General features: G+C 46.7%; 1 protein-coding gene across 1 annotated transcript in view; it reads left to right on the top strand.

Moving 5' to 3' along the window:
- The window catches only part of REG4 (regenerating family member 4), a 14,483-nt gene extending 10,212 nt beyond the window's left edge, over positions 1–4,271 (top strand). Inside the window, exon 5 of the mRNA XM_029949034.1 lies at positions 3,693–4,271. Coding sequence (XP_029804894.1) covers positions 3,693–3,701 — 9 coding nt within the window. The 3' untranslated portion in view covers positions 3,702–4,271. The remainder of the gene's footprint in view (positions 1–3,692) is intronic.
- The last annotated feature ends 10,366 nt before the right edge of the window (positions 4,272–14,637 follow it).

Here is a 14,637-nt window from a genome sequence, read left to right on the forward strand (position 1 = left end):
AGAGCTGGACTCAACCAACTGAGCCATCCCGGTGCCCCCAGTACATTTATTTTTAAATCCTATTGTATACATATGAAGGGGGAAAGATGTCACATTTTGGGAAACGCAGGCTACAGGAAACAAATACACATGACTTCCTTCTGGATTCCTTCTATGCGGGTTCCCCATACACTCTAGGAACCTCATGTTTGCCTGCCTACTGCCCTCTTGTTTGTTTCCCTGAGTTTTGTCCCCAAAATGCAGGGCCCAGAACCTCAGCTCTAGGCTACACACAATCACTTGAGTCTCCTCGTTTTTCTTGTCTTTCATTCCTTGCTTTTTATGCTCATAAGTTACAGTTTTTGACCTTTGTACCAATGACGTTTGGGGCTGGATAACTGTTCGTGGTGGGAGCTGTCCTGTTCATTGTAGGTTTAGGATATCCTGGTCTTGAATCATCGTTAGATGTCTGTAGAACCCCCCCCCACACACACACACACAGGTTGTGTCTCCCCCTGGAGACAGAATTGCTGGCATCTGAGAACCACAGAGATTAAGGGATAGGAAGACTTCCACTGTGAAACAAGAAAACAGAACAGCAAAGATAAAGAAGCTATTTGGTGCTGAAGACAACATCCTAGAGGGTTTCAAAGGCCATCATGGCATCAGCAGGACAGGAAGTAGGTTTGGGAAAGGCCTGGACTGAGGACTCAGGAACTTGAGACAGGGTGTTTGTTGTCTGGGGAATAAAGCTTACATGCACAAAAAAAGAGTGAAAATTTCCAGCAGCAAAAGATGAATGGGAGAAAATAAGGTAACAAACTCTGAGGCCAGGTCTAGACCTTTTGCAATAAGAGGGTCTCCTCACAGGCAAAGGAAGGGCTTCCCAAAGACTCGTAGAGATCATGACTGCTGCTGAAAAAGGCATAAAATGGCTCAGATGGAAGAAACACAACCAAGACCAATAGGTAGAAGCTACTGACGTGTGGATTTTTATCTAAATTATGGGAGAAATTTTTTAACAATTAGCACTATCCAAAAACAGAACAGGCAAGAAGCAGTGAGAACCCCATCACTAGAGTTAACCAAGCAGAAGGGGACATTGCAGTTGCGATTGTAGTTGCAGCATTAAAAGTGTTAGAAGGGGAGTACATGGCATGGGGAGAATTGATTGAGGAACACTTTTAAAATATAAATTCCAGGGATCACATTGGACCTACAACATCAGAATCTCTAGGACTGGAGGCTGGACCAAGCTTTGGGGGAAGCAATGGACTAGATGCCTTGCAGAGCCCTTCCTATGATTCTGAGATTTCAACTGGACCAAGTTCTCAAACACAAGTCTTTCCCATTGGTCCGTGTTCACGTGGGCAAAGTTCCAGGAACGAACCCACTTGTGTGGGAACTGGAAGCCTGAACTCCAGGCCTTCCAGACCCCGCTCCTTTCCTGGGTTCACTCAGCCCAGCTCTTCGCTACCAGAATCCAGGTGCTCAAGCCAAAAAAGCACAAGGACCCAAACAAGGATTAGCGAGAAGATGGTGAAGGTAGAATGTTAGAGAGCCTTTCCCTGGTCCCATCAATGTTATTTTATATCCCAAAAGGTATGGTATTAATGTCCCCAAACACCACCACATACACATCCTGTGTGTGACTAGACTTACTCCTTTTTTATGGCGATTTAGAAACACCCTCAAAGGCCATTTTGTCTGGTTGGTTCTTTCACCCCCTCTGACTCCTTTTTTGCACCACAGTGTAACTTGCTTATGACTCTTTGTCAAATGGCACTTACAGTGCTTTCTGACTGATGTCTCCCCCAGTCCACTCTGACACATTTAAAAAATGTGGTGCTAGAATTTAAACAGAAATTTCAGGGGCGCTTTGGGGGCTCACTTTGTTAAGCATCTGACTCTTGATTTTGGCTCAGGTCATGATCTCACTCGTCGTGAGATCCACGCTGAGCATGGAGCCTGCTTTAGATTCTCTCTCCTTTTCTCTCTGCCCCTCCCCTGTGGACCTGCTCTCTCTCCCTCCCTTTCTCTCTCTCAAAAAGAAACAGAAATTTCATGTTCAGTGGGGTTGGAGTCAAGACCATGGGATCTGCATTTGGAATGCCTGGGATGGCATTCCGGTTCCTCCAGTTAGCTGTGTGACCTTGAGCAGGTTTCCCACTTCTTTGTGCCTCCGTTGCCTCTCCGCACAAAGAGAAAACCAAGAGTCCTGATCACCTGGATACAGATATATGAAGGGCTTATCCCCATCAGAATAGACTCGTGGTTCTCCGACCTGGAGGGAGGGGGGAGGGGAATGGCCTCTCACACACACCTCTCTGGTGTAGAGAAATGGAGGAGTGAAATCAGACTCCTCCCTAGGTTGGTGCCCGTAGGGGAGCTGGTTGTGTTCTTGATTATTTGAAGCCTTGACCCATGTTCTCTTGGCCCCACACTCTGTCTCCGTATCAGTTACTTTCCGTGACCCAGCTCTCGTGGCCACGGATGTGGGCATGCACAGAACCCATCCTCTCCCTCGGAAGGGGGGCTGCACGCCTCCCCCCACTTTGCCCTCTGTCCCCAAGCTCTCATCTCACCCCGACACACACAGGCCTCAGGGAAGGACACGCAGGTCAGAGCCGGGCAGACGGGCGTCTAACAACTCCATGGTCTGCTGCCCGCACCGCAGGGCGGTAAGTGAATCATGGCCATGGTGGGACCTCTCCACAGAAACACCTCCATTTCCAAGACCACCTGTGCCTTGCCATCAGTCTGTCTTTATAAAAGGATAGCCCGTGGGACATGACTGGCTCAGCAGCTTCCAATTCTTTGAACATCTCCGAGCCTCAGCTGGGGACTTCAGAAAAACCGCCCCCACATCCTCATAGCAGCCTGTTTCAGACACAGAAGACCCCCACTTTCTATTGGTTTATGTCCAAGCATGGGGCTTCTCCAGTTGTGTGTGATGCTTAAATTATTTTTCTTTCCACGAACAAAGTTAGTGCTGGTATTTGCGTCTGGTTCTTCAGAGAAACAGAAGTAATTGGATGTATATGGAGAGAGACCAATTTCTTTTAAAGAATTGGCTCGTGGCACCTGGGTGGCTCCGTCGGTTGAGCATCTGACTTTGGCTCAGGTCTTGATCTCACAGTTGGGGAGTTCCAGTCCCATCTGGTTGAGCTTGAGCACCACTTCCGAGTGAACCCCACTTTTCTCCCTCTCTCTCTCTCTGCCCCTTCTGGGATTCTCCCTCTCTCTCTGCCCCTCACTCCCTTGCACCCTCTTTCTTTCTCTCTCTCTAAAGAAAAATTGTCTCTTACAATTGTTGGGCTGGCCAAGCTGACATGTGCAGGGCAGGCTGGACACTGGTGGTTCCCATAATCCCAGGAGTCCAGGGCACTTTGGAAGCAGAGTTCCTTGCTTTTTTGGGAAAACTCAGTCTTCTCATTGATTGGATGAGTACCCACATTATAGAGGGAGGTCTGCTTTACTCATGTAATTTACTCATTACTAATTTAGAAACTAATCACATCCAAAACAAATCCCCTCTATACCAACACGTAGATGGGTGTTTGACCCAACATGTGGGCACGCATCCTGGCCCCGTCGACACATGAAATGAAGCCTGGCAGTGCCCTTCCAGGCTCCAAGCAAAACCCCCGGGGGATGCTGGCACGTGCAACACAGACCCAGATGGATCTGACCGCCTGTTTATTTTCTTGCAGGCTTCTTAAAATGGAGGAGCAACGATTGCAGCGCCCGCCAGCACTTCCTGTGCAAATACCGAGTGTAGACCCAGATCCAGGCCATGCCCGCCCCACACATGCCCCTGCCCTCCTCCCTCGTGCTTGCTGGCCGCATTCAATCCTCATTTCAGACCAAACATAGCACCTGAGGCTGCTCAGGCCCAATTGCACTCACTCTTATAGGCCTATTAGTGTCAAAGACCGAAACCCTGGTGCGACAGTGGCTTCTAGCCGTAAGAGTCACCCTGGGACCCGTTTCCATGGCACTATGCCTTTTCCCTTCCCACCTCCAGCTGTCTCGAGGAGACTGGTGAAATGGCCGGGTCTTGGGCCATCAGGGGTAGAGGACTGGAGACAAGAGGACACTCGGGAACGAGCCCCCAGTTCCTTCAGCCTTTGCACCCCCTCTGCCCTTTCTCTATTGCCCGCACCCTCCCGTTCTGACACCTGCTGGGTTTTCCCTTTGCCATGGGGAAGGTTTACCAGCAGGTCCCTATTAGGCTGACGTGGACCATCGATTCCAGGAGTATCTTTTAATAAACAGCTGTGTGCATGGAAGAGTGTTCTGATCTGGGTCAGTAACGATAGGAATGCAAGAGTGAAGTAAGACTCAGAAACATGATCATGTGTGTCTTCATCTCTTCATCTCTGCCCTTCCTCAGAAATGCTCCTCCAGCTGCAGCCCTGCTTTGACTACAGAAAAGAGGGGGCAATGGGCCTGGCTAACCTCTGTGTAGGACAGAGGGGCTGCGGGATTATTGTAGTGTGAGCGCAGCAGCTGGGGAGGGCCGCCGGCACCCTGCGGCGCCCTGGGGCCTGGATGCTCCTCTCTCCCCTGCCACTAACAACCCCATCCCCCTGCTTCAGTGTCTGCCTGGGGAAGTCTGAGATCCTTTACAAGGATCCTTTCCCCTCTTATGGATTTGTGACATCCTAGATCAGGAATCTACTGGGCCACGAAAATACAGACCTGACAATGACAGGAAATGTGGCTTCAGTGTGACCACGTTTGCATTTCTTAGAAGCAGCACCAGAGAGGAGAGGACGTGTGGCTGGGGAGCGCGGTCCGGGATGTGTGGATGGCCATGGGCTTCCCCCACGCTGCTCTGCCAACCTGTCAGCAGAGTCTTATACCAGCACCTCAGGACGCCCCCCTGCACCCCTGCAACCTTAGCAGGCCAAGACCACATTGAGGCGCTGGCCCAGGGGAGGGCGCAGTGAGGAGGGAGGAAGTGAACAGACCGCGCACTGGCCCTCCAGCCCCTCCCCCACTTCTCCCTTCCTCCCCCAACACCTCTGTCACTCTTTTGTAAGCCAAAGAGGAAGACATCAGAGATAACGTATTGCTTCCTCCAAGCACAAAAAAGCTTGTTAACCCAAAGGATGAATGTCTTCAGGTAGGAGCTCAGACAAGATGACTGGAGACGAGACTGGTCTTGTTTCGAAGCTGATAGCTTCAGCCAAAAGCAGCCACCAAAGCCTTCCAGGGTTCAGGGCAAGCCACCGTTGGAGAAACAAACAGAGGTATCAGATTCTCGTGGAGATGGTAAGATAAGTCAGGAATGCTGGATGCCAGGGGCCAAGTAAGAGCCTCTCTGGGGTAAGTGCCAGGCTCCTCGGTGTTTTCTGTAAGAACTAACAGTGTAAATGCAACGTGGACCACTGTATCCCCAAAAGGTGGAGCTCCCAATGTCTTCTGACCATGGCACACGTGTGGGGGAGGCCCACCTACCTCCCCTAATTCATACTCTCTGAGGAAAAGGAGCTCATGATGGCAGAGAAACAAAATTAAAACCCAAGATGGGATAAATAACAGATGTACCAACACAAAACAAAGTAAAATCTGATAGTCATTCTGTAAATACATTAGCAATTTGTATCAGTTCCAGCTGAATAGCATCACCAACTTAAACACTCTTTTAAAAAAATGTTTTTTAATGTTTATTTATTTTTGAGAGAGAGAGAGAGAGACAGGGTGCGAGCAGGGGAAGGGCAGAGAGAGAGGGAGACACAGAATCTGAATGAGGCTCCAGGCTCTGAGCTGTCAGCACAGAGCCCGATGTGGGGCTCAAGCCCACGAACTGTGAGATCATGACCTGAACCGAAATCAGACGCTTAACCAACAGAGCTACCCAGGCGCCCCCACGGGAAACACTCTTGGTGATGTAGCAATAACGAGGCACCTTCTCTGAAACTGTTGAAATGCCAACAAGTTGTGTGCCCCTGTGCACGGTGTGTGCTTCCCGACTTCCACACACAAGGACAAGCTGCCACTTGTCTTTTTAGAAGGCCGGTCCTTGGTTAACTTTGGAAAATCAGTGTGTGCTGATTTTCATTTGTGCATGTGGCATTTTAGTAATCTTTAATTATTCATCGAGTAGGCGTATCATTATACCATTCAACAAAATTTTATTGAACACATGCTCTGTGTTAAGAACTTATTTCAGGGACTGAGAATCCATCAGTGGACAAACCAAATAAATTCCTCACCGTTAGAGAGCATACAGTTCAGCAGGAGTGAGGAGTGGAGGTAGAAACACAATTAACTAAGTAAATAATGTCATATGCGTGGGTGACAGGGGCTATGGTGGGTGTACAAAGCCAGGAAAGGGGACTGGGGAGCGGGCCTGTGGAGCTATGTATGGAATAATTAGTGTGCTTTTGGTCACAACTGACAGCCAGACCGTCTAAGCAAGACAGAGAATTTATTTGTATATGTGACTCCATGGTCCATGAGTAGATTTGGGCTTCAGGCATAGCTTGATCAAGGGCTCAACAAAGTCACCAGCATTGGGTTTTCCCTCTACATTAGTTGGGACCCTTTTGCTGAGAATTAACTCCATTATCAAACGCCATCTCATTGCAAGCATGGCTGTACCAGCTCTAGTCCTTACCTTATGAAACAAGACACCTCCAGCCCCTGAAACGGAAGCCTCTAACCTAAGCCTCATTAAACAAAAATCTGACATCAGTTACATGCTCAGCACTCAACTAATCACTACGGCCAGGAGGGTGGGATCCGGTGATTAACTCAGCCACGTGATGGCACGGGGTTATCCAGCTTCTCTTGAAGGACAGGGCTGCCCCAGCAGGCACAGTGCCTTTGTGGGAACTAAGAAAGGATCCTCAGGGAGGACACAGCCCCGTGGACCCACAGGACAAAAGCAGGCTGGAATTCAGCCCCTACTTGTCCCCTTAGTCGTGTTCTTTTGTGCAGTGCACCAACTACACAACCCTCCTCTGTGGTCCTGCTGACACATGACACATGTGGGCAAGGCAGGTTTCCCCCTGGGGAGAGTTCGGGAAACTCTGTCCAAACGCCCCACTGCAGTACTTTAGAATCAGGTGTCTGAACAGAGACTGCAAAGACAACCATCAGGTGGATATTATTTCCCAAGGTGAGCTCAATCACATAGGCCTCCAGCCACGCCTGTGGTGATTTATTATGGTAGGAAGAGCAAAGCGCTTGGAAATTGGCCGCCCCGCATCTGACCGATTTGGCCCCCAAATGGCTGTATTATATGGAGCCTAACGTCTCTGAGTCTTCGCTTTCTTCCTCAGGGATTTGAGGATTAAGTTAAAATATGTAAAGAGTTTGGAATGAGAGCTTAACAAATGTCATTGTCCTCTGTGAAAGTCACATGAGGTGTCCTACACAGCTCCTGGACTGTGGCATAGCAAACGAGCGCCCTCTGCTGGAGCATTAGAGGACAGCTATAGAGGAGAGACCTTGGATTCCAGAAAATTCCGTGGATGTGTCTGCCTGGCTGTGCACAGGCACATAGGAGACAATACAGACACAGGATAGTGAAGAAGGTGCACGCCAAGCCCTAATTTAAAATTTTAGGGCCCTGGGTGGTTCAGTCGGTTGAGCGTCCAACTGCAGCTCAGGTCATGGCCCTCCCCTGCTTGCACTGTCTTTGTCTTTCAAAAATAAATTAAAAAACATTTAAAAATAAAAAAAATAAAAATTTAATACACATTTCCATCAGACTTACTGTAACAGATGAAATCTTTGTATTCACTACACGAATAAAGGCAGAGGAGAGTAATCTGAGAGCATGAAGATTAAGACAGAAACAATTATTTTAAGGGTAAATAGAGGTAGCAATCTTTCTTTGGGATCTTGGGTTAGACGTGTTAGGACACAGAAAGTAAAAACCAAAAAAGAAAAAAAATTGAGAAACTGCTTCAAAATATAATCCAAAGCAGCAACAACAAGACAAAATGTGATACCACTATATGTCCTCTTGAATGACTAAAATTAAAAAAAAATTTTGATATATATTAATTTTTAAAGGAGAAAAAAAAAGTACAAGTAGGGGCAAAGAGAGAGGGAGACACAGAATCTGAAGCAGGTTCCAGGCTCTGAGCTGTCAGCACAGAGCCCAATGAGGGGCTTGAACTCAGGAACTGTGAGATCATGATCTGAGCCAAAGTCAGATACTTAACCAACTGACTGAGCCACCCAGGTGCCCCTAGAATGATTAAAATGTAAAAGACTGATAATACCAGGCACTTGAGTAGCTCAGTCCATTGAGCGTCCGACTTTGGCTCAGGCCATGATCTCACAGTTTGTGGGTTCAAGCCCCATGTCAGGCTCTGTGCTGACAACCTGCTTCAGATCCTGTGTCTCCTTCTCTCTCTTCTCCTCTCATGCTCGCTCTCTTTCCCTCTCTCTTTCAAAAATAAATAAATATTTTTTAAAATGTCTAAACCTATTTATTTACAAAAACCCCTCACATTCAACTTCCTTACCTCAGTCTCCTCTCCCAACCCCATCCCTATTGGAATCATTTATTTCCCTTCCTTCCCTTCCCTTATCATTGTAACTACCTTCTTAATCTAATACCAAGCCCCTTAACCCCATTACCTGTTAGCGCATCGAAAGTCCCGATAAAATGGGAGACCAGTGGGTTTAAGCAGTCTCCCTCCCTTGAGACACATCAGCACCTCCGTCGGGAATACCCTAAAGCCCCTGCGTCGCCTCCCTAATGTCTGCACGAGCTTCCCATCATGTGCCCCCACCTCCTTCAATAGCTCCTCCCCACCCCCATCTTGCTAAGCCTGTTTCAGAAGTCTTTTTCCTCCTAACTGCTAGAGCACATGGCCTGTCTCTCAGTTTTGTTGCCATTTTAAGTCTTTGGGATTCGGGGCACATGTCTCTTTCAAACCTCAGTTATCTATAGAATGAGGGTCTTCGGTTGAACTCAAATGCTTGCAGCGTCTGGTTAGACATGAATAAGTGAAGTGACCTGGTGCAAAGTAAGTTGGACTGGGAAACGCGTCAAATGGATTTCTTTCAAGGTGCGTGTGAGCCAAACAGAGCGGGTCCCTGACCTTGGCCCACGGAGGCCAGTAGGCAGCACTGGAATGAACAATCCCTTCCGACTCCAACGTTCTCTTTTTGTATTTCTACCTGGATCACATAGTTCCCTGTGTGGGGTTGTCTCTAACGTCACCGGAAACTTACAAAAGTTGACAATGGACATGCGATATAAGAGCGCGCACAATGACGAGGGCTCAGATATACGCTCTCCTTGGGGACTGTCATTCCGGGCTACGCTGCAAACAAGACGCCGTGGACACAGAAACAGGCTGTAGAAGCACAAGTAAGTTTATGGGACCCATCGAGGCCCTGCCCTGCAGCCCAGTGGCCCCGGGAAGGCAGCTGGAGAGACGGGTTCAGGGACAAAGCTGGGACAAAAAGGAATGTCCGGGGGAAGCCTTGGTTTTGTACTAGAATTTAAGCCCTTTTAAGGTTCTGGAATAAAATACCATCCATAGTACACACATAGGAAGTAGTAAATATCTGATTAAGTCATCTCATCTATTTTTCAAAAAATGTTTTAATGCTTATTTATTTTTGAGAGAGAGACAGAGCGTGAGGAGGGGAGTGGCAGAGAGAGAGAGGGAGACACAGAATCCAAAGCAGGCTCCAGGCTCTGAGCTGTCAGCATAGAGCCCAACACAGGGCTTGAACCCACACACGTGAGATCATGACCTGAGCCAAAGTCAGACACCCAACTGACTGAGCCACCCAGGTGCCCCTACATGGTTTTTCATCGTAAAGGAAGATACTATTTTGAGGACAAAAAACTATTCGATGCCATGTTAGTATCTGCATGTGTAATGATAAGGAAATTTTCAGGTGTCAAAAATTAAACCCTGGGAACCTTCAGGAAACTTCCAAGGTAGTTTTAGATGCAAAAAATATCCAGAAATGATTTTGTTTTAATTTTAATTTGTTTTTACATTTATCTTTTGAGAGATAAAGTGAGACAAAGCATGAGCGGGGAGGGTCAGAGAGGGAAGGAGACACAGAATCTAAGCTGTCAGCACAGAGCCCAATGCAGGGCTCGAACCCACTAACTGTGAGATCATGACCTGAGCTGAAGTCTTTTGTTGTTCTAGGCAGATTACACAGAAAAAAAGAATAACCTTTCACATTGTAGCTAAAGGCAATACACAGTAAATAAGGAAATAAAGCACAATAAAATTAAGCATACTTTCTAAGAAGTTAAATATTTCCTACTTTTCAAACTTAAGTATTATAAACCAAGGCTGATAGAGCAGTGAAGACTTAGCTGTTTTTATTAACTTAAAACTATTTAACTAGCTAAGTTACCAAATTTACCAAAATTACATGAACTTTAATTCTTAAAACATTTTTGAGTTAGTCTCAATAAGACAACTCTTTAAATCTAACACAGTGAAAACATTAGAAGTGCTATTTCCTTATTTACTGGGAATATTAGAAATATTCCATTTATATATATAAGCACTTATTTGTCTCTATAAGCTAATCAGAATAAAGATCCTTTCATTTAAGGTAGTTTATAACCCAATTTGTTAATTCCAACAATAGAAAAATATTACAGCCTTGGGGGTTCCTGGGAGGCTCAGTCGATTGAGCGTCTGGCCTCGGCTCAGGTCGTGATCTCATGGTTTATGGGTTTGAATCCTGCATCAGGCTCTGTGCTGATAGCTCAGAGTCTGGAGCCAGTCTTTGGATTCTGTGTCTCCCTCTCTCTCTGCCCCTCCCTTGCTCACACTCTCTCTCTCTCAAAAATAAATAACATATTGTAAAATTTTTTTAAAAATAAAAATATTACCTCTTCACACAATGAGATAGAATTTTAGCCATGAGTTAAGAGTAAACACAGATTTACAAAGCCTATTAGTCCATAGATGATGTGATGTATGTGTATGGTACATATATGTTGCATGGATGTATATATACATATATGTGTGTATATATGTGTGTGTGTACACATATATCTGTGTGTATACATACATGTAGGAATATTACAAAGCCATAAAAAGGATGAGATCATGCCATTTGTGACAACATAGGTGGACCTAGAGGGTTTTATGCTAAGTAAAGTAAGTTAGACAAAGATAAATACCATATGATTTCACTCATATATGGAATCTGAAAAAAAGAAACAAATGAATAGACAAACAAAAAGCAGAATCAGACTTATAAACACAGAGAACAATCTGACAATTTCTGGGGGAAGTGGAGGGATGGGCAAAATGGGTGAAGGGAAGTGGGAGAGACAGGCTTCCAGGTCTGGAAGGAAGAAGTTACAAGAACAGAGGGCACAGCACAGGGAATGTAGCCAACGCTGTCGCCACAGTGTTGTACGGGTGACAGACTAGCATAACATGCCCGAAACAACGTAACATCGTAGGTTAACTCTCCTCAAATAAAAAGTGTCTTCTTCTATTACATACATATACACATTAAAATGGGTATATATGCTTTATGCTTGTAGCTCTTACAAAACCAAGAAAAACCGCCATGGTAAGTAGAAATGAAACTATCTATCCAATAAACTTCAAATTCACATTAATGGGGTTTAACAGAGAACACGAGGTGCTGCCGTGAAACCAGGCTTACAAAAGGAGAGCAGGATGTTTATTTTAGTTTAGATTCTTTGGGAGTTCAACAGTTACTTTGTGGCTCAAATGTCACCTTGCTTTTCTCCATCGCAAGGACAAGGGCTTCATTGTGCGCAGCCCCACACAGCACTTGGGACGTGGGAGAGCGGCCTGTGTTCCCTCCCATTAGCTGCGAATCAAAGCAACACAGCTCGGTGCCAAGGAATTTTACCATCAATGCAAGCGCAGCAGGAAAACCTCAAGGCATTACTCCGAAAGTAATTAAGCATATTATACAGAAAATGATTATTTCCCCCCACATTGTCATCAAAATGAAAATATACTTAAAAAAATTTTTTTGAGAGAGAGAGAGAGAGACAGTGCAGGAAGAGGAGGGTCAGAGAGAGAGAGAGAGAGACACAGAATCCGAAGCAGACTCCAGGTTCTGAGCTGTCAGCACAGATCCTGATGCGGGGCTTGAACCCACAAACCGTGAGATCACAACCTAAGTCAAAGTCGGACACTTAACCGACTGAGCCACCCAGGTGCCCCAAAAGAGATTTTTGTTAAAGGGTCATTGAGTCAATTTAATGAAATTGTCAAGGAAGGTATTAAATTGGGACCACAGTGACATCTGTCCCTAAGACCCTGGCAGCAGATCTTCTAATTCAAGAAATAACACACTCAATGGGGCACCTGGGTGGCTCAGTGGGTTGAGTGTCCTGCTTCGGCTCAGGTCATGATCTCACGTTGTGGGTTCGAGACCCTCATCGGGCTCTGTGCTGACAGCTCAGAGCCTGGAGCCTGCTTCGGATTCTGTGTCTCTCTCTCTCTGCCCCTCCCCTGCTCATGCTCTGTTTCTCTCTCTCAACAATAAATAAAAATTAAAAATATATATATATTAAAAAAAGAAAGAACACACTCAATGGCTATCCTAAGTATATTGCAACTGTAATTGCCTCAGGTAGTCAGTGTCCTGGGGTAAGGATTTAACAGAATATGTCAAGACTTGGTTATGGTTCCTGAGATTCATAGTTGGCAAAGCATCACAGGGAAAGAGGCGATGGCCTGCATCAGGAGTTCCAGAACAGGGCTCTGTGCAGCGCTCTGGGCAGTGAGTGCCCAGCCCTGGCCGGTTCCACAAACTTTGGCCAGCAGCTCTCCAAAACAGGGTTTATGTTTGGGGGAACGCCTGCTGGGCATGGGAGAGGGCCTGAGGCAGTGGTGACCTTAGAGCCACGCGTGGGCCTGGGTTACCCAGGAGCATGCCTGCTGCCCAAGCCAGGACCAACCTGCAGAAATGGGGGCTCATAACCCCCTACTGGGGGCATCTCCGTTAGGCCAGACTGAAATGCTGACATTCTAGAAGACTCTTCCCTACCACTCCCACTCGCACTCCATCTCCAGGGAAGAGAGATTTCTATCGTTACTGGAAACGGTACTGAAATGCTAGAGAGAGCAGATGTCAGGAAGCAAGAACGAGTGAAGGCTAAGCTGGTCCCACTCCACAGCTGTAGGGAAGTCCTTGCAAAGTCGAGCAGTCTTTGGAAATGTAGACAGATGCCAAGCAATATGAAGCTTCTCCTAAATTCCCAGAGAGGAGAGGAGAGTCTCCGCCTCACAGCATTTTAGAGGATTGCTTGAGTTTGTAAGTCAAGTTGCTGACGTGGGCAGGATGAAGAAAAGAACTTTAAGGATCATGTTATATACAACCCAACAGACTTTTAAAAGGAGCCATGGGAAAAGGTCCTGTAAGACTTGACCTGGGCCTGACATTGGGAGAATCTGGCTCTGCTGGATCAAGCCCTCCAAAAGGAATTTAAAAAGAAGCATTATTGAAGAATGTTGTGTTTACCAGTTGGTGGACCATCCATATATTTACTTTTTAAAAAATTTTTCTAACGTTTATTTATTTTTGAGAGACAGAGATAGAGCATGAGGAGGGGAGGGGCAGAGGGAGAGGGAGACACAGATTCTGAAGCAGCCTCCAGGCTCTGAGCTAGCTGTCAGCACAGAGCCTGATGCGGGGCTTGAACTTACAAACCACAAGATCATGACCTGAGCCGAAGTCGGACATTTAACCAACTGAGCCACCCAGGCGCTCCATCCACATATTTACTTTTGGTGAAAATAATTCAGAAAAATTGGCTCTCCTCCGATAAGAAATCAAAGAACAAAGTTGGACCCCTGGAGGTTGGAGGTCAGATCCATGCCAGCAAGAAAAGAGGAGAGAAATGAGTCCTCATGGCTCACTGAGAGATTTCACAGAGAATGTAGCCATTTCCTATTGCTGTATAATGATGCACCATAAATTTAGTGGCTTAAAGCAACACATACTTAATACCTCCAAACTCCCATGGGTCTAGAGCCTGCGGTTGGCTTAGCTGGGTGTTCCTGCCCAAGGTCTGTCTCCTATGCCTGCAATCCTGGAATCCATGAGTTTACATTCTCGCCTGGAGGCTGCCTATAGGAAAATCTGCCGAACTCACACAGGATGTTGGCAGAGTTCATTTCCTTGCAGTTGCAGGACCGAGGGCCCTCTTTTCCTGTTGGCTTGTTGTCCAGAGCAAGACCCACACCCTGGAGACCACCACAATTTCTTGCCATGTGTGACCCCCCTCCGCAGCTCAAACATGGTCGTCTCCTTCAAAACCAACAGCAGAATCTGTCTCTCTAGTCTCCTAGTCTCTCTAGTCTCCAGAAGTAAGTATCCCGTCACTTTTGCCCTATTCTGTGGGCAAACCCAGGTTCCATCTGCTTTCAGCGGGGAGGCGTTATACAAGGGGTGTGACTCACTGGGAGTCACCTTAGGTGTGTCCTCCACGCATTGACGATCTCTTGTGTGAATGCAGGTGCTCACGGGCACCTGGGCGCAGGTGAATGGTTCTCGATCTGTGTTCCCCCAGTCTCAGATGCCGAGGGAAGGATTCACAAGGAACTAGTCAATTTGGAGATGATGTAGAAAACTTCCCGGGGAGGGGGTAACTGAGGCAGGGGAAGGAGGCAGCTCTTAAAGGGTGTGTTAACAAATTACAAA

The sequence above is a fragment of the Suricata suricatta genome, chromosome 8, assembly GCF_006229205.1.
Source record: "Suricata suricatta isolate VVHF042 chromosome 8, meerkat_22Aug2017_6uvM2_HiC, whole genome shotgun sequence".
Lineage (NCBI taxonomy): Eukaryota > Metazoa > Chordata > Mammalia > Carnivora > Herpestidae > Suricata > Suricata suricatta.